The sequence below is a fragment of the Ambystoma mexicanum genome, chromosome 10 (genome assembly GCF_040938575.1).
Source record: "Ambystoma mexicanum isolate Mex_15411 chromosome 10, UKY_AmexF1_1, whole genome shotgun sequence".
NCBI lineage: Eukaryota > Metazoa > Chordata > Amphibia > Caudata > Ambystomatidae > Ambystoma > Ambystoma mexicanum.
In genome coordinates this window covers 1,400,347,362-1,400,372,723 of record NC_090932.1, presented here as the reverse complement: position 1 = coordinate 1,400,372,723, position 25,362 = coordinate 1,400,347,362, and the positions used below count along the sequence as shown (strand labels likewise).

General features: G+C 42.7%; 2 protein-coding genes across 10 annotated transcripts in view; one reads left to right on the top strand and one right to left on the bottom strand.

Annotated features, from left to right (window-relative positions):
• KCTD10 (potassium channel tetramerization domain containing 10) overlaps positions 1-18,012 on the bottom strand; it is a 354,681-nt gene extending 336,669 nt beyond the window's left edge. For 2 of the 7 annotated variants that reach the window (XM_069619428.1, XM_069619422.1), the window contains exons 1-2: positions 17,858-17,964; positions 7,214-7,427 (exon numbers count right to left, since the gene is read on the bottom strand). In XM_069619428.1, the coding sequence (XP_069475529.1) occupies positions 7,214-7,427; positions 17,858-17,860 (217 nt within the window). In that variant the 5' untranslated portion in view covers positions 17,861-17,964. Of the gene's footprint in view, positions 1-7,213; positions 7,428-17,158; positions 17,358-17,635; positions 17,818-17,857 lie in introns of those variants that run through there. The other 5 variants (XM_069619423.1, XM_069619426.1, XM_069619425.1 and 2 more) reach the window with 4 other exon arrangements.
• A 347-nt stretch (positions 18,013-18,359) lies between these two features.
• Positions 18,360-25,362, top strand: part of UBE3B (ubiquitin protein ligase E3B) — a 2,019,282-nt gene continuing 2,012,279 nt past the window's right edge. The window contains exon 1 of one of the 3 annotated variants that reach the window (XM_069619419.1): positions 18,360-18,570. The gene's annotated coding sequence lies outside the window, so the exon portion shown is untranslated. Of the gene's footprint in view, positions 18,605-25,362 lie in introns of all 3 variants that reach the window. The other 2 variants (XM_069619417.1, XM_069619418.1) reach the window with 2 other exon arrangements.

Here is a 25,362-nt window from a genome sequence, read left to right as displayed (position 1 = left end):
ATGGGAGCTGTAGCCAAGTACACTGAACCCAGTAAATACAGTAGTCCAAAGAAACTCTTACACACACTGTTCCTTTTTTTTTTTAATATATATATATGCACACACAAGGCAGGTAAATACTCTTTTAGACCAACCAATAAACATAGGAATTATTCACAATACAAAGGACACTGCTTCAGTTGTAGTTGCTCACAGTTAGAATCATTATATAGAATGACAGTTCTACTGTATTATCGTGCACTCGCATTGATTACTGATAAACGGTAATTGCATTCATGTAGTAAAGTCAAATCAGATAAAGTCTAGAGGAAGGAAAAGGATAGTTATTCACACTTTAGCAAGAATGTACGTTATAGAACAACTTTCCAAGGCTTCTAACGCTTTCTAAGTCCAATCTCTTACTAGCAAAAATAAGTGTAGGAGTAGAACAGAAAGTCTTATGTAGCAGCAGGAAAGGCAACGTTCCTCCTTTAGTCACAAGAATAAAAATGCCTAGCAAAATAACAAGTTATAGGGACCTTGCAAAGGACTCCCTAAGAGGTCATAAGCTGTCAAGCCTGGGCCAGAGGTATGGGTGGACACCCAAACACCTTGTAACTCACTCCAGTGACACTGGAGTGACTCTTCGGCTTAGGGTAAGTTCTACCCGTAGCCCCACAGTACCTTTGGTTAAAAGACGTAAATGCAGCTGGATTCTCTCATGAGCAGCAGCGACGGATTCGGTCTTCCGATTCCTCGGCTTGGTGATTAAAGGAAGGACTCTGAATGGGATGTCACAGTAGCAGTCATTCAGTTTGGATTTCTTCGGTCCCTTATGCCAGTCTGCGGTTGTGGCACCTTTTCATCAGATCCAACAAAGGATGGTTATCGTCCTCAGTTCTTCAGTTCTGCACTCTGGTGAGTGGACTTGGATGAATGGGATCATGCCTCTGGAGGTCCAACTGGAGCTCACCCAAGTTCTGGGCAGATTCGTCTACGCCAAGAGGTTGCACTGCAAATGGGTCTGAAGTCTCCTGGTAGTCGCGGTTTGCAGCCCTGGAAGGTCACAGCACCTCCGGAGATGGCTTGATTTGCAGTTCGTCTTGGGGCTGGTGGAAAGGAGTCGTCCTCTTCGGAGCTCCTCTGTCGATTAGAAAATAGGGTCAGGACCGCAGTGGTCACTTCCCGGTCACTGGAAGGGTCTGCAGGCAGCTCTGGTTGTCTGCAGCTTCAGATCTTCTGTACCAGTGGTCAACTTGCCTTCTGCCTCACAAACCTCACCTTTTCTTAAGTTTTCCCCATCACTCCTCTGCAAACCCTCTCAGCAGTTTACAGAAAGGGGCAGGTGGCTGTCCAATCAGGACAGCCAACCCCTCCGGGGGGTGGGGGGGGGGGGGTGGTTCCATTAAGGCACTCTAGCAGACAAAGGGCAGTGGAGTGGTAACTCCTCCCCAGTTTCCTGTCCTCGCAGACACACTAGAGCCTAGGCAGAGACACCCAAGGGTTCCCACCAAAGGCAAAACACAAACAAACCTCCCGCTCCCAGAATGGTAGAAGGGGGACCAACAAAGGACAACTACATGAGAAATGGCGAAAAATGAAAGGGGTGACTATGTTAGTACATACGTGACCCTATTGTGCACAACCGAGACTGAATAAAGTATGCAGTAAAAAACATAATAGTTGATAGAACACGTCCACTGCCAGCAGTCATAACTTTAGGGTTGTCACCGGGACTACTAAGTCACAGGAGAAGGGGGAATACTAGGTATCCCCTTAGCACTCCATATAGGGTGTGTGTGCTAATCTCTCATAGGATAACGTTTTAGGAAGGATACAAAAGTATCCCTCCACTCTTAACTGTAGTTTTTAAGGATAGTGAAAGAATCTTAAAGGAGAACCCAAAGGGTTCCCAGCAACACTGTACATGGGGTACTGTGTGCTGCAAATGTTAAACAGATGCCTTTAAAGAGATATGGAGGAAAGCAGATGCACTGAAAAAGTAATAACACAGAAGAGAGTTCCAATGTCAGAGCACATAAGAATGCATGAGGGGGGGAAAAGGCTCCCCTCATTGGTGCCCTCATTCAGGATAGAAGGAAAAAGGTCCTGAAGTCCAGCAAAAAGTGCTGGGGGACACTACCAGAGAGGATTACCCCTAAAACTGAAAAGTAACTCCCCAACAGTAGCCACTTCCCGTCATGAAAATGCAGTTCTAGTTCAATCTATGACACTGTTGCAGGGAACAGTAGAACAATTAAAAGTTTTAAAAGACTAATCTATATCTGGGCTACATGGGCTTCCCCCAACACTAGTGCTGGAGCAGCCTGACCTAACCCCAGTTACCGTACCCAGTCCTGGTACTCACCAAGGGATATATCCTCCGCCCCTGCCCCCCCCCCCCCCCAAGCCTGCAAAGCATGGAGGTGATCGCAAGGATTTCAAATCCTTCATGACTCAACGTCATATTAATTTTTTGAATAAACCCCAACTCTATGCATCCGACCAGGCCAACAGAACCGCAAGACTTATCCTTGGCCTCAAGCCCAGGGACTGCATCTCTCCGGAGCTGAAATCCCTTCACTGGCTTCCTGTGGTTGCAAGGATCAAATTCAAGACCCTTTGCATGTTTCCCAAGGCTTTCTGGGGCAGTCTACCTAAAAACTCTCCCTCATGAGCCCTCCACTCATCTACCTCCAACCTTCTGCGAAAGAGCCGGTTGTCCAAGCAGAAATTTGGATGGAGATACTTATCCTCAGCAGGTGCCTCCCTCTGGAATAGCCTAGCCTCCCTGCTTCCCTCCGTATTATGCCGGATATTCTTACATTCAGGGATCTCCTCAAGACTTTCCTCTTCCTTCCCTCTCCCTCTACCCTGCTAACCTAGTTCTCTGCTCCCCCCTCCCCCCCCTATTCCATACAGCATGCCGACTGGCTTCCGGGTGTACCTCAGAGTCTCACTGGTCCCCAGGAACCCCAGTCTGTCCTCCCTCACACTTGCCTTAGGGCCCTGGACCCTACCCTCACTCAATGCACTTGAGCAATTAACCCAAGAGTGTCTCTCTCTGCACTTGCCCCAGTCTCAACCGACAGGCTGCACTTGATCCTCCCCTCCCTGTGACCCTCTGTGCACTTGCTCGATCCACACACACCGCGTCTGAAGATAGTCTGTCCCCCTTGTCTTCACCCCTTATTGCACTGTTAAAATTGCAGAAACGCTGTCAGGCCTATTTGCTGTCTCCCAAACTATAAATGTACTCTTCACGCACTTACTCTGCCTGTGTAGATATTAATCGTCTCAGAATTTCAAGGTCTCTGGGCGGCTTTTTTCGCCCATGCCCACTCCCCACTCCCTCCTTGAGCGCTTTGCAACACTTGCCTGTGTATAGGCGCTATATAAATAAACCATACCATATCATTCCTCCTCATCTTCTCACTAAATTACACAGGTCCCATCCTGACAAACCTGGTCTGTTAATTACAGGGGTCCAGGCTCGGGTGAGGAGGGGGTTTTGGGTGGGCGTATGAGGTTAGGTCCCCACGCTCCTGTGCCACACTCACTTTTTCCTCAGGGACGTATCTGCCCTCTTCGCAAGTCTGAACTTACAGGCTCCCTTGGAGACACAGAACGGTCTCTGGTGGGCAGTGGGTGAGGTGAGCGGAGAGACAACCTCTCTCATTGTAGAGAGGATGAATGCTGCACAACCATGCAAGAGAGCCCTTTTTTCCAGCCACACATCTCGCAACAACCCGAGATCACCTGCACTCCATAAGAAAATAAAATTGGGTCAGAGCTACAGAACGCCGTTCTTGCAACATTCTTATCCCGCCATGGATCCTGTGACTCTCCTGTTTCTATGAACACACTACGCTTGGCATTTACCTTTTTTCCAGGTATTTTGCCTCTCTTTCTCTTAAGTCATGTTAGTGTTTTTTCTATTTTTGAATGACAGACGCTTAGGTTACGCCGTTGAGACTGAGCCGATCTCGGGTATACTTGATTAAGGTTTCTGTCTTCAACTATTTCTTTGGTATAGTATATTTATACCTGTCAATTTCTCACCCTTGCGCAGCTCCTGTTTTTTGGCCAATCATCATAAAGGGTTGTGTCACGTAGAACTCCGGCCTAGTGTGAGAAACCTGAGGGTATTCTCCCAAGTAGACCTCGAGAATACCTTATTCAGGTGGCCGGGCAAGGACTGGAGCTCTCAGACCCCAACCCTGCGGGTGGACGAGCGAGGCAGGATCAGGGTAGGGGAGCCTGGGGTTATGCTCGGGGTAATGCCCCAAATGCAATGCGGTATTCTATCGGGGAAGAGGATAAGGAGGACGAAGTCCATGAGGCCTTTATAGGCTATTCCAAATTAACCCCCTTTCCCCACAGTCATTCTCCCTTATCAAAATCCAACCACCCATCTTTGTCCGTGAAACCAATTAGGAACCTGAACAACTTTACTGTGGGTAACTACAACTAACAGAATCCCTATTTTTCGGTTACCTACCCCAGTACTCCTAGTCATTCTTGCTCCCCCATCCCTCAAATTTTCATTTTCCGAACTCCCAGTTGACTGACAAAACACTAGTTCCCACAATCCCTACAAAACCCACCCTTCCAAGCTCATCACAACCACTAGGACGAGGGATATAATTTCCTATGACACTTTTCCCCAATCCTGTCCAGCAAGATATTTAGAAACTCTACCCCCCCCCCAACCCTTTTTCCTACACAAACACTTTCTCACACTGTGACAGACAACAGACTAACAACAAAGCCATTTACCTGGCATAATCAAACAAGAGTCAGCCAAGCGCCAATAATTCCACACACCCGACGGCCCTTTCTCTTCCCCACAGGCATAAAAGGCAGAGCATGAAAGCACAGTCCGAGCAAGGCCGATCGCACGTGGAAACAGCCATACCGGACCGGCAGTTCAAGAGGAGGAGAAAGGCAGGAAGATTTGAAAAGAAAAACTGGAGGCAATCGCCCTTCACCTTTTCAACCCAGACCCGCAAAGCCACTGTGAAAGCAAACTAAGACTGGGAGTCGCAGCTGGCAAGTGGTGTTTGAGGTTCGCAGTACATGGAACCCTCCTGCACCGATTGGCAGGGCGGGGAGAGACAGTTCTCATTGTTGTACCACCCTTGACTTCAGCGACAAAGGGAAACCCCAACGAGTTCAACCCAGCCGGTGAGTCGGAAGCAAGTGATAGCAAACCAGACTGTGTTGAGCCCAAGGTTGCAGTGGCAATATTGTATATACAGGAGGAAGACAAAAGACAAAGGTCTTTCAAGAGTGAAGTTGGGACCAGACAGAGTGGCCCAGTACCACAGGGGTGCTCATTCAAAGGACTCTATATGGTAGTCCACCGCTGAAAGAAAGAGAAAGTATTGAACTGAGAAGATTTTATTGCTAACGAAACTATAAAAATCAAGGGGCATTAGGGGAGGCCGTGTGTAGTATCAAAGGGGTCATACGAGGGTCAAGAAAAATGCCTTATACAGTCGAAAGTCTTTGACACATGGTGAACACCGAGTTGTGAAAACTGTGGCAAATGTGAACCCAACAGAGGGATGCAGAAAGAAAGCTAGGGGAAGGGAACCCTTGCTTTCAAATGAGAATGAGCAAATCATGAACGGTTTTAGAATGGCTATGTGAATCCGACAGAGGGATGCCAAGCGAAAACCAAGAGAAGAGAGTCCCACATGGTATTGAAAATAAGTGAACTGGGATATATTTGGAAAACGTGAACCCGGCTGAGGGATGCCTGCGAATCAAGGTGAATAGGAATGCACCAATGAACATAGTGTCGACAAGCGTGAACCTGACTGAGGGATGTCCACAGTGAATGGTTGTTTAGAAAAGACATTGAGACTCTGGAATGTTACATTGTGACTGAAAGGCCATTGGGAACCCGACGGAGGGAGGCCCACATTGTACAAGGGATCGGAGCCCGGCAGAGGGAGATCCTAAGGTCAAAGAGTAATCGCCCTATGAAGAAACTTTTGTTGTTGATTGTAACACCAGGTTCTGAGACTTTGGGTGAAAGACTTGGCCAGAGAAGGCCCTGATATTTTGGAAATTAACTGTAACCTCGTGCTGGCGAGGCCCAGGAGTGTGCTGTGCTCAAAGGTCCTGCCTTGTCCCGTGCTAAAACGTGGGGAGAGACCGACCCCCGGCTATAACACCCTGACTTATCATTTGTGAACACTATCCCACACTCTTTTGAAATTAGCTATTAGGGCTGTCAATAGATATTTTTTGTTTTCAGTATAGGCCTTTTTTATTTGACAAGACGCCACTAGGACTGCCTTATAATTATTTGATGGCCGTAGCCTGCTCCCATCTTAGATTTAAGCTTAGATCAGGCGTTAATCTCAACCATTATACAGTAACACCCATGAACTGTGATCACTTGAGTGGGTCGATTCTTGATGCCATGCCTTCCATACACTAGGGAGAAGGATCTACGAGGAGGGGTTTTAAATCCACCTCTTGGATGGTTCTTTATGGGTTGGAGGTGGGGTGTGTTGTCTTCAGGAATCCTGAGAAAGCTTGCCTTCCATCTGACCAGACCAGGTTTGTGACACCCTGCTTACAATCCTGCCTCTCAGTCTCTGCTCCGCCTCTCCAAGGCGTGCTGTTGTCAGGGGGTTTCCCCTGCTTACGATGCACTTACTCGTCCCAGTTAAATATATGTCTCTCCTTAAAGAAACTGGTTCCTTTCCTTTTCCAGAACAGTTGGTTCCAGTATTGGCTTCAGCCAAACACCCAGCTGTCTGAGCATACTTCATGGCACGTAATCCCATATATGCTGCTATAGTGGAGGGTCTAAGGAGTTCCTCATAGGAACGGGAGTCCTTGTCCCCTTAGGGGAGTCTCTCTCAGTGAGGTCCCACTTGCCCAGACCCCTACGGAGGGTCTTGCGGAGCCGGCTCACCTCCCTAGCCTCAAAGGAGGAGGCTCCCCCTTGGGGAGTAGGGACGAATACCATTGATTCGTCACAGTGCCCCTCTACTACAATGATATTGTGCACTTCTTATGGCTGGATATAAAGGTGGTAAACACGGAAACCCCGTATCTGGGGGACCCAAAATAATTTAAAGAGAATCTAATGTATTCACACTGAACGCCTCTTTAACAAATTATACAATTATTTCTTAGGGAACAAAATACATGCATTGCTGAAGGGAAACATTGATTTAGTTAATAGAAAACCTAATATATATTTGTTTACCTTCACTGTCTGTCAGTACCTCCATTCTGCCACTAAACATGGCTTTCAGCATGGTATCTTGTTTGGTCAAGGTCTGCATGGTGGTGTAATAAAGAGCTCCTCCCACGTTAAGTTTGACATACTTGGAGCTTGGGCTGGACCCCTTGAATGAAGTGGTGCGAGTCGTGGCTGCTGGCACAGCAGTACTGACCACACTTTCTCCTGACATCTCTTCCTGCAGAAAAGAAAGGCTTTATAAGCGACAGCAATAAACACATCTTGCTTTTAAAACCATGTTAGTTGAATGGTGTCTGTGCACAACAGAATTAAATAAAAAATACAGACCGTATAACCTAAATATAGATATTAAACAAAGTTCATAAATAGAATTTCCTACAGAAATGTGGACAAGAACTCCAAGCCCCTCCCTTTCCCCAAAAGGTGCTTTTTATTATCATCAACACACCACTCCTGGCACTGACAGAAAAAGAGTACAGGGTTGATGAAGCTAGAGAGGTGATGTATAAAACAAATAAGCACTCTGACTTATACCAGAGTGTGATGAATCAGCTTCATTCCATTCTTATTTTAGGCCAAGACAAAGAAGCTGTCAATTTCACTTTAAACTCACCCTCTCTAGAACGCACTTCCTTTCAACCAAGCAAGATCCAGCACTAATCAGAGAAATATAATTCTAATGGCTATACCCGTCACCCATTGGCTAAAGGACGAATCTATGGTCAATCTGGTCACCAAAGACATATTTGCCCTCCGAGAGACCTGGTCAACCTTTGACACTGAGATCGATGGATATGTGGTTTACCTAGGCAGTTATGGGGAACTTGGGTCGTTCAAGGGGAGGGCTCTTAATTGGTGCGAGGCAGGACCTCAATCCCTCCCTAGTTATACCGAAGGGCTCGGGGAGGAATGTTTTGGCTTGGGAGGCTAACACGAATGTGAATGGGGGACCCTTGCGAATGTGGATTATAAATGTGTACGATTCGCTGGGCGTTTGTGTGACAGAGGAAGTGTTCGATAATTTAGATGTTATTTTGATGCAATAGGGAGTTTTTGCAGTCAACAACCCAGTAGTAATATGTGGGGACTGGAACACCAGGTACGCCGAAAGGACACGGAAAGCGTCCAATAAAAACGTAGTTGAACACAGTGCAATTCCACACAAAATATCCAACGCCATGGGCTCGCAGTGGCTTCAGTACCTGCAAGAATGGAATTTGACATTGCTTAATGGTCTGATTGAGGGTGACCGGGCCGGGTGGTACGACGTGGCCTAGTGGGTCAAAAAAGGCCACGCTGGCCTATTTTGCAGGCAATGATTGTCTGTGGAAGCACATAAACTCCCTTAGGGTCACCCCAAATGAGTACAGTGGTCATGCTATGCTTGTACTGGACATTAATATGAAGGTAAGAGTGCCAGACAACCTTACGTGTGGTGACTGGATATCTAATCATGCGTGCAACCGACTAAGTTGGACCAAGGCTAATATAGGAAAACGTTGTACAATGATTTTTCCCCAGGGCCAGTTATACTGGCATGAGTTAAAAGGCAAAAGCGCTAATGACATAGAAGGATAGATCACACTGTTTGCACATAATACAGAGACCTATACAGAGACCTGGGTCAGAAGCACACAGGTGGTTTGTAATAAACTGAAAGTAAATGTATTTGACACCAAATCTACCCAATTTTAAGTGTATCAAATAGAGAGCTATTAGAGCAGCTAAAGCAAAGAATAAAACTCAAGGTTTAACGGTATTTGTACTGGGTGAGATAAATAGTACCGGTCCTGGTTAGAACAATATAAGGCCAAGATTGTAAGGTCATCTTGAGAACAGTTTGTGAACGTCTTCAAAAGACGTGACACTGCCGCAAACTTGAAGATGCCATCTACGGCCAAGGTCACGAGGGGAAAAAAAAGCCTGCTCAATTCTATTTCTGGGGCAGTTTGGTCTGTACACATCAGACAAAAATACTTTGATCCTACAATTGCATATGAAGCCCTAGGTATTAGGACTGCTTGGCTGTTGGACATAGGACACAAGATCATAAAAGCAGCAATAGTTAAAATTCAAGATCGCCCGGAACTAACGGTTTGGCTAACGCGGGCCTAAAGAATGACCCAGACAACTGGGCACAGGTATTACTTGTGCTATTTGCCAGGGTTTGCAGGGAGCGGAAAGTCCCGTCCTCATGGCAGCAGTCTGTCTTTATAGCAGTATACAAAAAGGGTGATCGGGTGAAAGTAAATAACTACAAACTGCTGTCCATGTTGAATGTTACCGGTAAGCTCTCTGCTAGCCTGGTTTTAATAAATCTGCAAATTTGGGCTGAGGTTAATAATATTTTACATCCATTCCAGATGGGCTTCGGGCCAGGGTCCACAACTGTCCACAATATTAGAGTATTAGACTCTTTGATACACGGAGCCCGTAGCAAGAGTGGTTCAGCATTGTACGCCACATTCGTAGATTTTAAATCTGCGTTTAATTTAGTAAACAGAGCGATTTTGTGGGCTAAATTGAGAAAGCTGGGCTGCCCAGGCTGGAAACTGCAAATTTTGACGGACCTTTATAGTAATAATTGGGCGTGTCTGATTGGACAACAAGTGTGCGGACACTACACCGGTTCAGGTAAACAGGGGAGTCAGGAAAGGTTGTGTCCTGGCTCCCGTTTAAACTGTATATATCTGACTTACCTTTGTGTTTGATGGCAAGAGCTAACAACTGCCCCTTAAAGGTGTGCCTCGCTCCCATGGTGGCTATGCTCTATGCAGATGACCTGGTGGTGTTTGACCGGCCCTCACCGGAATGAGGAATATGCTGAATGAGCTGGTTGGATTTGCAGACGAGCATGACCTGGTCATCAATTTGGGAAAAACAAACACCATGTTGATTACAGGCAAAAAGGTAAAGATGGTCAATGACTGGGCACCATCCATTTATACACCGACTTATTCTTACTTGGACCTGGAGTTAAGTGTAACTTCAGGCCACAGCTGGATAATTGAGACCAAGGTCAGAAGGGCTAAACAACTTACCCAACAGATGTAGATTTGCAAGAGATCAAAGCAGGTTTTTCAATTGCTGGCATTATTACTTTATATCATTTATGCTGGTCAGATAGCACAGCAAGTAGATTGCTCGCTTTGACATCTGTGCAGAGCCTGCTGAGGTAGGTTCGAATCCCGGCAGGGCCAAACTCAGCCTTCCATAATTCCGAGGTCGATAAATGCAAACCACAATTTATGGGTAATAATAAGCAGCACTCCGATACCTGAAGGTTCATAGTATATAAGCAGTGCCTATGTCCGGTGATACTATACGGACGAGTGGCGATAGCAATGCAAGACTTAGCATGGTTAAACAAGATCTATGGTTTCTTTTGGCGCAGGTTATTAGGTAGTAGTCCTTCATGTTCGATCAAATACATACGTCTTGCGCTTGGCCTGACCTCTGCAAGGAAGGCATGGAATCAAATAGTAAAACGTGATCACAGTTCAAGGGTGTTTACTGAACTTCAATTGGGTTTGAAAATACACCATCTGTGATTACATCGTTTCTTAGATTTGGTTAGCTGAATAATCTTAGTCTTATCTGGATTGATATCAGAGAACAATCTTTCACAAAGTTCAAAAAAGCATTGATCAGTCTCTGCAAACCAATTTCTGTGGCATCAAACAAAAGGTAATCATCAACATAAGCTAACCATCTAAAACACAGCCCAGGGAGCTTAGGAGAGAAAGGCCACGGATGATAAGTGGTCACCTACAACTGCAAGGTCCAAGTTAAAAAGGCAGGGTGCCAACATGCAACCCTGCCTTACACCCCTACCGGTTGGAATACTTTGAGAGAGAGCACCAGAATGGTTCAGCCGAACCCTTAGGTTTGGTTTCGAATATAGGGCAATTATAAGTATCTAGAGACCTGAGGGAATCTCCCTACGGTCCCAATTTACACCATAGCCGCCCTCTATCAAGGGCGGCTGCAAGGTCGAGTGAGGTGACAAAAATACTTTCATAGGTACCATTCCAGGCAAGCAGGTAATGCGATATTTACAAAAACATCCTCGTAAACGGCAATCATTGAGACGCGCTTCTTTGTGTGTTTCTGTATTTCCTTTTTGTACTAAAAACAGCAATTTCTTGCCACTCGAAAAATACTAAGACTATGCGACTAGAAACATATTTCATAAGTGTTTCATAAGTGCCACTTAGATGTGGTGGGAGACCTCACCTCAGTTTTTTTACAAACGGAAACAGAACGTCTGCTTTTTTAGACTGTTAACCCACTAATCGGGAGTGATGTACTTTGAAAAATCATCTCAGCCTGTGTAAATAGGACGTACACATTATCTCAAAAGGGATGAATGCTAGGAAGGAGGATAACACATTTAAACAGACTTTTAGATCAAAAAACTATTTTAACTATTGTAACTATTTTCTATTATATGAAAACGTAGGTCCGGTTTGCAGGCATATTAAACATTTCTTTATGAACTTTCATTTTGCTGCTAATATTTGTTGAAGGGGTTTTAAAAATGCACCTCATTGTAAACTGTATTTTGGTACATCAAGCAAGAAAGTCACCCTTCATTAAATACAACATTATTAATATGTGAGAATGACATTTCATAGTAACCCTAGTGCGTATTTTTCCTTTATACGGCTGATTTAACCCTGCTGACCCCACCAAGTATCCTAAATCAGGAGACTCAGATAACGTTTCTGCCGTAAAACAGCAATAGATACAGAGAGAGAAATAAAGTGAGAAGCAAGCACCTTCTCAATTCGGCTCTCGGGTCTATGGGGTTGGCATCCAGCCTCTTTATCACAAACACAGGTCCAGCGTGAAAGGGTGTGGAGTCACTCTGCTAGTAATACCTAATTGGCCAATCCTCATTGCAATTGATGGCCATCTGCAGCTTTACTTGTAGCTCCATTGAAGGCATTTTGTTTTGGGCAAAAAGGTGAGATTGTGATTTCCCCTGCAGCAGGTGGAGATGCAACTTTATGCGCTATCGATTCCTCGACAGCCAGGCAAGTGCGAGCTGAAGACTGCTTTAGCTCTGAAGCTGTGTAGTAAGGTTCCTTGCAAAGAAGGGGGGTTAGCTCAGATGGTTGAGCACTTGTTTAGCATGCGAGGTAACCGGGATCGATGTCTGCGCATTTTCCAGAAAGACTTTTCTTCCATTCTTTTATTCAAAACTCATGAATCCTCGTAAATTAGCAATGTGCTTGCTTCAGGGTTTTCACTATCATCCAAAAATCTTCTGTCCGTTTTCTACTATCCCAAAGAGTCACACATGTCCGCACAAGAGCCAGCAACTGGCGCGATACTATGCAACAGACACATGGCATTAATTACATATTCATGAAATTCTAATTTGATGACACTCAGCGCTGTAAACCTTTTATTTCATTTCAATAAGACGCTTCAAATAATTGGTTCAAAGTGCCGCCTACTTTTTCATTGGAGCAGGTCGGGGCTGACAAAGGAAAAATTGTCTTGCTTTCTATAACAGACTTACAATGGTTAATGTACATCTTCAAGATGCCAATTGCTATGACAAATTAAAAGAGAATCCCTTGCCTGCATTAAAGGATGGAACACAATGAACAGTCATTGGCATAAGCAAGGTTTTTTATCAGATGAGACTTCATGAAAAAACAACATCCTATCACAGCAATAGCTTATTTCATCCCACAAATCCATAAACCTTACATCCATTTACCATCAACGGCATTGGATCCTTGACAGAACCCATATCTGAATTTATCAATCAGCATCTTCAACCGCTGGCAGCAAGTCTTTCTTCATATGTTCAAGACACAAAACACATTATCCAACAATTAACTGCCGTCAACTGGGAACCCAACTTCAGATTTGTAACGTTAGATGTTTCATCACTGTATACTAGCATCATCCATTCAAAAGGTCTAGAAACTACATACCATTTCCTGAAAACACGCTCAATTTCTTACTATCAACAAAATGTAATGTTACTCGAGATGCTCAATTTCACATTAAAAAAACAATATCTTCATGTTTAACAATGATCTTCACAGGCAAAAGCAAGGAACGTCGATGGGGGCCAAATTCACCCCGGCCTATGCCAATCTCTATATGGGCCATTACTAACTTCAACATGCCTGGCAACATCCAGCATTCACAAACAATAATAATATTTTTTGGGGCAGATACATTGACGACATCCTGTTAATATGGAATGGTTCCCATTCAAGATCATCATGATCACCTTAACAATACTTAGAACTTACTATACAGGAAAGCACAGAGAGAATACCATTTTTAGATTTGGAGCTGTACGTGGGAGGGTCATCGCCTTGAACTTTAAAAATTGAAATGAGTCATTTCTTTGAACTCCAAAAATGTCATAATTTCATGCTAAAGTCAGAAACGAGTGTCATTTCTTTGAACTTTTAAAATCAAAAATGTAATCATTTCATGCTAAAGTCAGCATTGGACTTTTTTGATGTGAAGTAACATCACAAGTTTTTTTCTGTCATTTATTAATCACTAATGTATTCAAGTCAAGAGTATCATTGAAATATTATATTGAACCTTGAAACCATGGAAGGCGCAGACAATATAAGGCGTCGCCAAAGTTTTGTTCGTATGTTTTCAATACACTGGGCAGCCTCAGTGTGAGAACCTCAATCAGCAGCCCCCACCATACATAAAGATATATCTAGCTACAATACAGAGCTCGCCAAAAGGTTTCCACAGGCTGCATCATTCTACTTTCAGAGCTGGCAGAAGAGCGAGTCTGGTCTGCAGGAGCTTAGATTGCAGAAAGCATATTTTACCTGTGTTTCTTATTAGTCATCTGTGTCTCTTCGCTGACAGGAGGGGTTGCTGCCCTTTGCAGTCTCCTGGCATTTATAGACTACCAGCAGGGCACGTTTTGGACTAAACAGCACCCAGCACAACACTAGCTGTACCATTGCAAGGGGGCTCTCTGTTTGATAGCTCCATGTGTTGGTGAGCGGGTCAGAGGGTGACCCTCCATTTCCTGTCCCCAGCCTCACACTGCACAAAGGACACACATTTCAATTGTTGGGTTTAAAAGGGGGGCACCTTTTATAAGTTGCCAGCATAATTATTGAAAATTCTCCTGCCTCTCATTCTTTTTCCAGGTAGATTCTTTTTTTGACCAGCAAATTCTAATTTGACTTGAGCACTTTCTTCTAAGGCAGGGCTCTCCAAGTGTTGTGGGCTACAAATTCCAACAGTCCTAGCCAGCATAGACAGTGGTGAGGGATCATGGGAGTCGTAGGCATCTAGAGAGCTGCAGGTTGCAGAGTCCTGTTCTAATGGGAAAGGGAAATTGAAGAAAATGTGTATATTTCACTTTAAGATATGTTCACTTACTGTGCATATATTAATAGGTGGCAGCTTTCGCTATGGGGGCAAAAATTACCACACAGTGATGCAAGGGAGCTGTACCCCCCCTCTCTCTCTCTCTCTCACACACACACACTTCTGCCCCCCACCCTGGATTATTTGCATCAATAGGGGGCTCTTTGCCCGAAACAGTCCAAGCAAGTAGACTAAATGTTTTTTGTCCACTTTCTCACTTGGGGACCCCTGACTCTCATCCCCACCGAGCAGTCTCATGTTCCTTACCAAGCAAAGTCCTGGGCAGTTCCTTGTGTTTACGCTGGGGCCTTGCCCCCACCCCTCTCACCTCCGCCTTGGAGTCTCTCAGCCCTCATTCCGTTTCCCCTGGATCCCTTGCATATCTATGGGTGGTGCTCCATGGGATGTATATGGGCGGTTCTCCGTGGGAGCGTCTGGGAAGTCTTTCGACACAGTAGTGCTTCCTTGGCTTCTTTTCATTGTCCCATGTCGGGCTGAGCTTGCCCTCTCTTCCTGCTGGCTTCAGCTCCTCAGCACACCTGTTGCCCGCATCTCGGGTAGCATTCACTTCTGAACATCCTTCTGGGTTGGGCGCTGTCCTGGCCGGCAAGGGCAATGGACGTTGTGCAGACTAGGACACAGCTGGGTCCACCATTCCCTCACTCTCCTGCCACAACTCCCAGGAGGTCATCTCTGGGCCTCTGCAGCTTTCTCTTCTCCTCCTGCCCAGCTCTGATTGGCCCCATCTTTCCCTCTGTTAAAAGGTGGGACTATCCACTGTTGCCTCGTACCAGGCAAGGACATTAGGTCAGAAACAAAATCAGGCATTCGTACAGGAAGTGTCAAGTAAAGATAACTTACATCACTCTCTGGGGATTTGCTGTCCTTTAAGGGGTGTGGTAGCCCCATGGGATCCCACTTGCCTTGTCCCATAGTGGTTAAGCTTAGCAGGCTCACAGACCACAATCTGCAGACCGGGATTCAAATAAAAATGAATTGTTTCAGTGTTATTTACATGAGCTGGCAGTACTGTGAAAAGGTCCTGAGCTTAGAGACCCAAGCTACTCCTCAATGATGAGGCCCAACAAAGCTGAAACATGTTTGGGGATGCTTGTGGTCTCGTGCAGAAGGGATGTGAATAAGCAGGTGAGCTGGACTGCCCCTCTGGGAGCTGGATCAAGGCTGATTTGCATATGGTTTTTCCCCTTTTGTAATGGCTTGGCAGGCGAAGAACGATGGTCTGGAAGGTGGCCCAGAGCAATGCCAGAGGTTAAGATTAATTCTAAACCTTCCAGCCAACACCATTTTGTCTTGCTATAGGAAAAGAAGTACAACGGCATGGTCAATAAGAACAGAAAAACGTCAACAAACATAATTCACGCTTTCATCTAGAGATGCATTTAAGCTCATCTTGGTCTGTGAAAGACTATATCGGAATAATTTTGAAACAAATGGTCACCAACGTTCCCGTCTCTTCTTAATATTATAGACCATCACCAGTACAGACATTGGATAGGGAGCCCAAATCATCATTGAAGCACGCACCACACTTCAAATGTAGTTTCTCTACAAAGCACTTGATCCGTTAAACAGACACGCGACGATTACTCTTCAAGCACATCAGAAGTACGTGGTAATGGGAGGAGGGGAGGGGAGAGGAACGGGGATAATTATGGAGCTGTTTACAGTACCCGTTTCTTATTTGTTGGAAATTAATTTAAAAACAAAAAAAATAGCCGCCAAAACCTCAACTTCACTTTCAATAAAGGTTAGAGTAGGTCTGTAGTATTTCGAAGGACAACATGCAGTCTATTCATTTTGCAGCTGGTCTTTCATTTCTAGGACGAGAATACAAATGAGTTAATGGGTTTGAGATTCCACAATGCATCATAATGATATAACACCATAAAATGTGATTAACACAAACATTACATGCCACACTATTAATGTATGTTACATTTGCAATCTCTCGGGTATAAATGAGCTACATTATTACATTTTACAAATACTAGAACAAAAGGTCCTGTACAAATGTAAATGAGTAATGTATCGCACGAGTAAGCCCTCAAACCTACACTAACGAATAAAGCAGCAGTCTGTACATTGTATATTGAATATTTGGTATGCTTTTTAAAGTTAAAAATTATGAATTTGTATATTGAAAAGTTATTTAAAACAGCTAACACAATAAAAAAAAAGCAGCAGTCATCAGACAAAGCACAGAACATAGGCTCAAAAGCCACAAAACTAGCCTGCCGGCTATTGGTTGAGACATGGCGGAATAGATTGCATTCTACAAAACAGTAACCTAAACCATCAATACAATGTATTTACTCGTACAACGAGTTTATTGGTGGTTAGCCAACAATTGCAGTTCCCTCCACAAAAAGTTATTTCTGCATAAGGTACTGTGGAAGTTCGGAACCCCAATATCACACGGGTCAACAAAAAAAACCGACAGAACATATGGACTATCCTACACACATTTTGATAGCATGTGTAACATATGACTAGGATGATTGCCAGCAGGAAAGGTACATCAGACCATATTACTATCCTACCAACCATCTGCGAAGAAACCAATTACGACAGGGATATCCTATCAGCTATCGGAGGAGACGCTGCAGATCAATATACGATGCAGCTTGACACGTAATATGCCAAAGAACACAGGCATGACAAGAACGACGCCACCCGATAACAGAGAAGACACAGCGTAACGTGTACTTCGTGAGAACGTAGGAACACAAGACAATCAGACCGGACATAAGATGTCACAAAACACAACTATCATCTGAGGGGAAAAAAAAATGGACTTCACGGTTATCTTACCATTGATCGAAATAGGTAAGCAGAGTACAATTATAGAACAAGCCTTCACAAGAAGTTACTAACAGTAGACAACAATCATCCCAGTTACCAGAATAAACATCATGTAATCAACTGAACTCTCTTAATTAGAGAGAAGTGAGTGCTCTCTTCGGGCCAGTGTGCGAGCTACCTTTACTCGCTGCATGTGGCGCGGAATACAGCTGCACCTACCATGACATTGGCGGGGGGGACGTAACTGCAAAAATGTTCTGGAAGATATTAAAGCTACTTTGAAGATGAAGACCAAAGTGCGTTTCACACTACTTCCTAAAGACAGAGGAAGAGCTGTATCGCCGCCCTCTTCCTTTTGCTCTACGCCCTGCCAGCACGACACAAGCGCAAAGGAACAACTTGAAGAAGAGGGCTCCATATCAAGAGCCGCTATAAACTTACCATCAAAGCCCCAGGTAAAACTGCGCCAGACAAGAGATAAGGAAACACCCAGTCTCCAGCCTGGAGGAGGAATGGGCATAGACATTGAAAAGAGACTGCGTCTCAGTCCTTCCCACACTGAGCGTGACGACATGAGGAGTGGAGCAAGAGAAGCCATCTTGCAATGGAACTTTTTCGTAGCTATAAAAGAGACATTAAATATCTTTAATATTTGATTCCAATCAATTGACTTTTATGATTTTGTTTTGTTGTAGTTGCAAGTTAGACTACTTTAAAGCATATTTTAATATAGTAAATATTTCAAATTATTAATAATTAACAAAACTGTCAAAGAACTGTGTTGAATTCTTCAACGGTTAGAACCTGTATTTATTTTCTGTTTTTTTTCTACTTTGCATCTATTAGTCTCCTTAGCTGGGGAAACCTCGGCTATTAGAAACGTCGCCGTTGCTTCCGAGTGTAAGGATAGTGCGGCACGCCCGGACCTCCTTATTTGTGCACGCTCACTGATTGAGTTCTAATAGCATTTCCCTTCCGCCACTCCCAGTACGTCTATCAAAACAGTCCGATGGGAAGCATTGAGCTGCGTCCTTAGTGACAAGCAGCCGTGCCAGTACGAGACTGATTGATATTGTCTGTCCTGATAACGAGCATTCCTGGGCTTCCTTCTTCTACTTGTGCGGGATCGTCCTCTGTACACCAACCTCCGCTTGGTGAGCTTAACCTCTGTCTTCCAAGATATCCCTGGTGAGAGACTGCACTCCGCCTATCCGCCAAATTGTTACCTCATTCTCCCGCCCTGCAATAGCCGTTCTTTGTGGGGTTCGATCTAGTATTTGGTGAGATTAGCAGCAGAGATTAATCAACTGTTCTCAGTCCCTGTCTGGTGGGATCAACCTTACTCCTTTACTCCTACGTTAGGGAAGTCCCCACCTGTGCCACGAACCCCTACCCAGTGTAATTCCCATATGTAGGGATACCACCTTTTTGTTAATGTAAAAACACTATGCCTGTATATTATTTATACCATGCATGTAACCAGCTTCTCAGATTAAGCGCCTTGCAATCCCAGGGTTCAGCGCGCTATATAGGCAAATAAAACAAACAATTAAAACCCCGCCCACATGCGAACTGGCCCGACCCATTTATACACCGAATGGTAACTAATGCCTAGCATGTTTAATGAATTAGTGCATACAATCATAATGCATGTTGGTTTATTACGTTTTTAAAGTTGTGAAACAAAGATTTATTGCGTACATATCATGTTTTAGGTTTTTGTGGTAGAATGTTTAAACATCCCATGGCCCTGATGCTTCTCTCCTGCCATTGAAAATTATTAGCTTCTAAATCAGACTTTGTACTTAAAGCGAGATCCACTCTGTACGAAATTTTACGCTCTAATCTAGGAGGGCACATGTGCAAAGAGGCAGATTGAGTCAGTTGTACGATCGTAAGTTTTGTATTTTTAAAAACCTATTATAGTGATAAATTCGCCCATAGGTTGCAAAAAAGGCACCTTCCAAACAGAACCTTTCATCCTAAATTGAGCACTACTAACTGTACTAGTTTACCAATTGTACTAGTTTACCAATTAAAGGCAGAGGTTTTCTCCCGTGAAAAATGTCTAGTGCATACATACTTGGAATATCCTTCCCCGCTAAACTCGTTCTAGGCCTCTGTTGTGTCAGCCAAAAACGACTGAAGAGCGCATATGTAGCCAAGGTTGGCCCCAACACAGAACAAGGCGTCTGTAAACATGCCTGTGCTAACTTAATAAAAAAGTAATGCCTAATCTAAATCTTTACTATTTCAGATGGGTCAAAGCTAAAACAATAGTTCAAAACAGTAGGCATAGCATAAAAAGAATAAATTAATTAAAACAAATCATGTTTTTATAACTCCGCTTTTGGTAGACCTTCCTGCACTCGCAGAGAGGGACCCTTATAACTGGGTAATACAAGGTGAAAAACGCAAAATGAGGACCGCTTTAAGGAACATGGTTAAACAATCAAAGGAACGGGGTGAAAAGCTTCTGTTAATATGATGGTCGCGACCTTGATTAAAAATAGGAATAGAGTTCAGCATTTGGCTGGTTAAGTACCAGAGAAAGAAGGGAGCAGATACATGGCTGATATTAGCCAGACATGCCTACAAAAATGTATCTAGGTTATTCTGGGGCATTGTGAATGCCAGAAGGTGGGGGACCCTTATAATTTCTGGCGTACCTAGAGCTGCCTGGGAGGAATATATCTCTAACACCCTATGGAGTTGTCAAAATGTCACCTTGCCTTCCGGTATCATGGATGCAAATTGGAATATAAGATCTCTATCATGGAATTAGAAACTATTGGAAGGAAATGTAATAGTTCAAGTACTACAGCACATGCAATGCCATGTTGAAAATGAATCCTTTACTCTGGACAGCTGCTCTCCATGTTTTATTTATGTGTATCAGCCATTTGGAGGGACAGCAATATTATACATGCACATTACTGTCTTCTGCTGCATATTCCAGCTAAGATATTTGCCAAGGTTTTGCTTTGTGAACTCACCACCTGGCGTGAAATAAAGGAATCATCCCCCAAAACCAAACCAGCTTCAGGAAAGTCTTGTGCATAACATACAACTTGTACACGTTTGCATCCTTGATTGAATACTTTTGGAAGGTGAGAGAGCTGCTGGTTTATGCTACCTATATTGATTATAGTGCAGTGTTTGATACCATCCTTCGTCATCTGCTATGGGAATAACTGGTTGCTTGGGACATTCCGCAAGGTCTTTTGACCATGATTATCAGGCTGTATCTTGATGCTCGAGTCAGAATTACTAGTTGGATAAATACAACCAGGGGTGTTAAACAGGGCTGCATTCTTGCGCCTTTATTGTTCAGTCCATTTATGGCTGATCTGAAAGACGCTTTGGCTGGACCTGGCACTTACTTCATGACATTTGGTAGATTTGCGGTATTGTGGCTCGGATACACAGATGAACTGTTGCATTTTAGACTACAACCCAAAGGGATTACAACTCAAACTTGAAGCGTTGGGGGTCTATACTCTGAAATAAATGGTCTAACAATAAATGCTGATAAATCAAAGATCATGATTTTCAGACCCAGGAATGCTGTAATGAGATGTTGTTGGAAGATCGACAATAATAAGATTGAACAGGTAACGAAATATAAATAGCTGGGTGTCGTTTTTGATGAAGGACAGAAGTGGAGTGGGAATATGCAAGTAACAATGTTAAACAGCTTATTGGGGCCTTGAAAACATTTTCTGGAAAAAGTAGTGGTCATTCACTTCAAAGTTTACTGCAATTGTATCATTTAAGGTCATGTCTTTGATGCTGTGTGGGGTGGAAATTTGGGGCATGCAGTATAGACATATTTTAAAAGCATGCGAAGGTAAATACTTGAAAAAATTACTCAGGCTATCGATTACTCTCACAATAGAATATATATATATATATCTATCACAAAACAAAGCAGAGGAAAAAAAACGCACTCCACCAAGAGGTACTGCAGGTCCCTAAAAAAATAAATAAATAAATAAATAAAACTAACAAACTCGTATCCAAATGAAGACACGAGTTTAAATGTTGGTAAATAAGGCAAAAAAGGCAAAGCACACACAACAAACAAAGCAGGACGCCAAGGATGGGTCCTGAACGACGCGTTTCGCGCTTCCTTGAGCGCTTGATCACGTTAAGGGAACCATGGTGAAAAACACAGTACATATTGCGCAATAGTCCCTCTTTTATTATGCCTGTTTCCACACATCAACCACTATGCTGTAAAAACCAGGGCAGCCATGTTAGACTGGAGTAAGGTCCAACACAGAACAATAACATCAGCATTTAAATATAGCAGTATAATACAATGCACCATAAAGCAAATTTAGGAAACATGTTTAAAATATCACAGAAATGAGAGACAAGCTTAATGCTAAAATATAATCCCCATAATAAAAATGGCTAAAGAACAATTGATACGTATGCATATACAATAGTAGTTTTGCTCTATTAGGGAAATGAAAACATGGCGTTCCACAACATGTAGTCAAAGGGTTATGACATAAAGTGCAATAATATGTAAACATATTGACATAACAGTTGCAAAAAATAAATGCATCAGTATCAGGAAAATGCAACCATGGAATTAAAACATGTTTCTATAAAGTGCAAGTGCAATAGCAAAAAATCTGATGAGTAGGACAGCCCACAGTTACAACATAAAGTGCAAGTACATTTCTATGTAAACATATCGATTTAGCAGCCATGGACAATCAACCAATGTAGTTTGATACTCGTAAAGTGCAAGTGCATTTCCATGTAAACAAACCGACTTAGCAGCAAGAAACAAGAGACCATACTTATTGTGGTACTCTTAAGGTGCAAATGCACAGAAATTACAATAAAATTCCATATTAAAATACATATAGCTGCAAGCTAGGGTGGGAATAAAAACACTACATGCCCTAGAGTCTTAAAAGAGTAATTAGTTGTATGTTGATCACAAGCCCACATGATGAAAAAACAAAGATATGAGAACAATAAATCTGCAGAATGCACGACCTGATAGGATAACAAGTAAGGAAAACAGGCAATAAATGGAAAAAAGGAAAGCAATAAGTATAGAAAAAATAGATTTGGAATAAACCTGTATCAACTAATTATAATAGTGATGGTCCCTTATGATATCAGAAAGGCAAGACAGCCGTAAAACAAAAAAGAGAAAATGAGTCTGGTCGAATAACACAGACAATAAAATTAAAACAAGGCGTTTCCAGGCCAGAACAATATGTCAAAGTAGTACCTAAGAGAAGCAGTGTTGGGTAACCAAAATCAAATAGACACGAACAAGAAAAAGAAAAACTGATGCAAAAGGAACATAGTATCAGATGCCCATAAAGGTATGCAGCTCCTCATCCACGTTGTGACCGTTGGGGTTTTTAGTATCAAAGTCTAAGATCAACCTGATTTCCAATTGCCTGAGTTTCAGAGTAAGGTCACCACCTCTTAAATTAATCGGGACATGGGCAACAGCAAAAAACGTAAGAAGGTGTACATCACTACAATGTTCCTGCCTAAAGTGCTTAGCCATGGGATATGAAGGGGCAAAGTTCTTAATGGCTCTTAGATGCTGCAGAATTCTGAGCTTCAAAATACATGTAGTGGACCCTACGTACCATTTACGTCAGGGACACACAAGAACATAAATTACAAAAGGGGTATCACAATTGATAAAATGTTTTATCTTAAATGTAGTGCCTGTGACAGGGTGTATTACGGATTTGCAGGCAGTGGCATGTGGACAAGCCTTACATTTTTGGCACTTGGGGAACCCTTTTGGAGAACTAGGGAGCCAGCTGGTCAAAATAGAATTTATTTGGACAGGTGGTAAATAACTGGAAACCAGTCTGTCCTTCAACGAAGGTGCTTGTTTGTACGTCAATGTAGGGCACTTAGGCAGTATTGGACCAAGATCTTTATCAAGCATGAGAATGCGCCAATGTCTCATAATGATCTTCCGGACATCATGGGAAGCATTATTGAATGTGACAATGAGGCGAGGATCTTCATGGTCCTTATTGGTTTTGTTGGTAGGACCATGCAGTAATATTTCCCTCGAAAGTGCACATGCTTTAACAAAGGCCATTTCTATGATCTTTTTACGATAACCCTGTTGTAAAAAAACAATGGCAGCTAAACTGCAACAACGATCAAATTCAAGGATATCTGTACAGTTGCGTCGAAAGTGAATACATTCGCCATAAGGAATGCTATTCTTACACGAGGGCGGATGACAACTTGTGGCATGCAGAGGGAGGCCTGTGTTAGTAGGTTTTTTGTAAAGGGATGTATGAATGCTACAGCTGTCAAGTTTCATCCAAGTAAACAATCTCGGTGGAGCTATGACATTCTGTGAATTTCAAGTTCATAGTATTGTTGTTAATGCAATCCACAAAAGATGCCCATTCACTTTCATTACCTTTCCAAATTAAAAAGACATCATCAATGTAATGCCACCAACCAATAATTTGTGTAGGAAAACTAAATGAAAGTAAATCCGACAAAAAAGTAGCCTCCCACCACCCCATGGTCAAATTGGCGTATGATGGGGCAAAGGTACTGCCTATGGTATGTTTAATATGATCAGTGTAGAAACTGTATAAGTGTATAAGATAAAAGCATATTATTTGGCCGCAAGTTATTGTTTGAAGGTGAAGGAGCGCTGCTATGTAGAAAAGCTCTTAAATACTCCCCTGTGCATTAAATTAAGGGTGGTTGCATGGAAGGTAAAAAATCAGTCATGAATCGCTGGGCTCCTGTGGTGGGTCTGCATTGATTTAATAATCCTCACATAGCCTTTAAGGAAAATTGCTATACATTTATGAAATAGAGCAGGTCACTGTCTGCTTATCCACTAAGGTTAACAGTGGGATATTTTTTGATTATTATATTGGAAGACCCAATGGCTTATTCTCATGGTTATATTGTAGGTTGTTCTATCCATATCGAATTTAACCTAGTGGATACCCTTGAAATTATAGATGCACAAAGGGGTTTGAGCAGGTTTTCCAGGGGCTGCAGATTGTGTGGTGCTTGTGACCATCAAGCATCTACTGATCTATTTTAATAGTTTGGAAGCTATACGCCACTATTTTATGAAAAAATATTCCTGAGCATGGAGGGATAAAGGAATTGACGACCTATGGGTGGATTTTATGTCTGGGAATCACTCTAATTTAATATTTTATATGGTTAAGGTATATGACTTTGTAATGGGTTTCTTAAATGCATTGGATGGTTATTAATATTTTGTATTTTCTTATATCCTGAGATTTCAAGGATTGTCATTATGGTGATATTGTGTTACTGATGTGTTTTAATTGTAAATAAGGTAATTTATATGGCTATGTGTATGCAATAAAAATAACAATAATTTTGGAAATACATTTTAGAAGGGGAAACGGGTCTCTATGATCCTAGCAACTGTTAGATGCATAGAACACATCCTCAATAAGATTGGATTGTTTCTGCTTTTAAGAATGTAACTGAGTGGGTCTTTATAATTCATTTCGTTTTTATACATGTCTGTGCATTTCCATGTATTTTGCATGTTTGTTTTATTGGAGGTCTTTTTTTCTTTTTTGGATTTGGGATACATGTTGTTTTGTATGGTGGTATTGGTTTTGATGATGTTAATTTATGTGTGTAAAGTTTTCATGCAAAACCCTGGACATATTAATTAAAAAAAGAATTATCTACTTGGTTGTAAAACTACGCCCTATTCTGTCATATCTTAACTGCACATAACACGACTAGACTGTGTTGTTTACAGTAAACCATATAAAGTTAAAGAAAACATATTTTTGTATTTCTTGTAAATATTAATTTGGATCAATGCCTTTTAACTCGCAGTTTAACGTTTGCCTAAAATGTCAGTTTGTACAATCATGACAAGTTATTCATTTTTGCCAATGCTATTTAAAGATTTG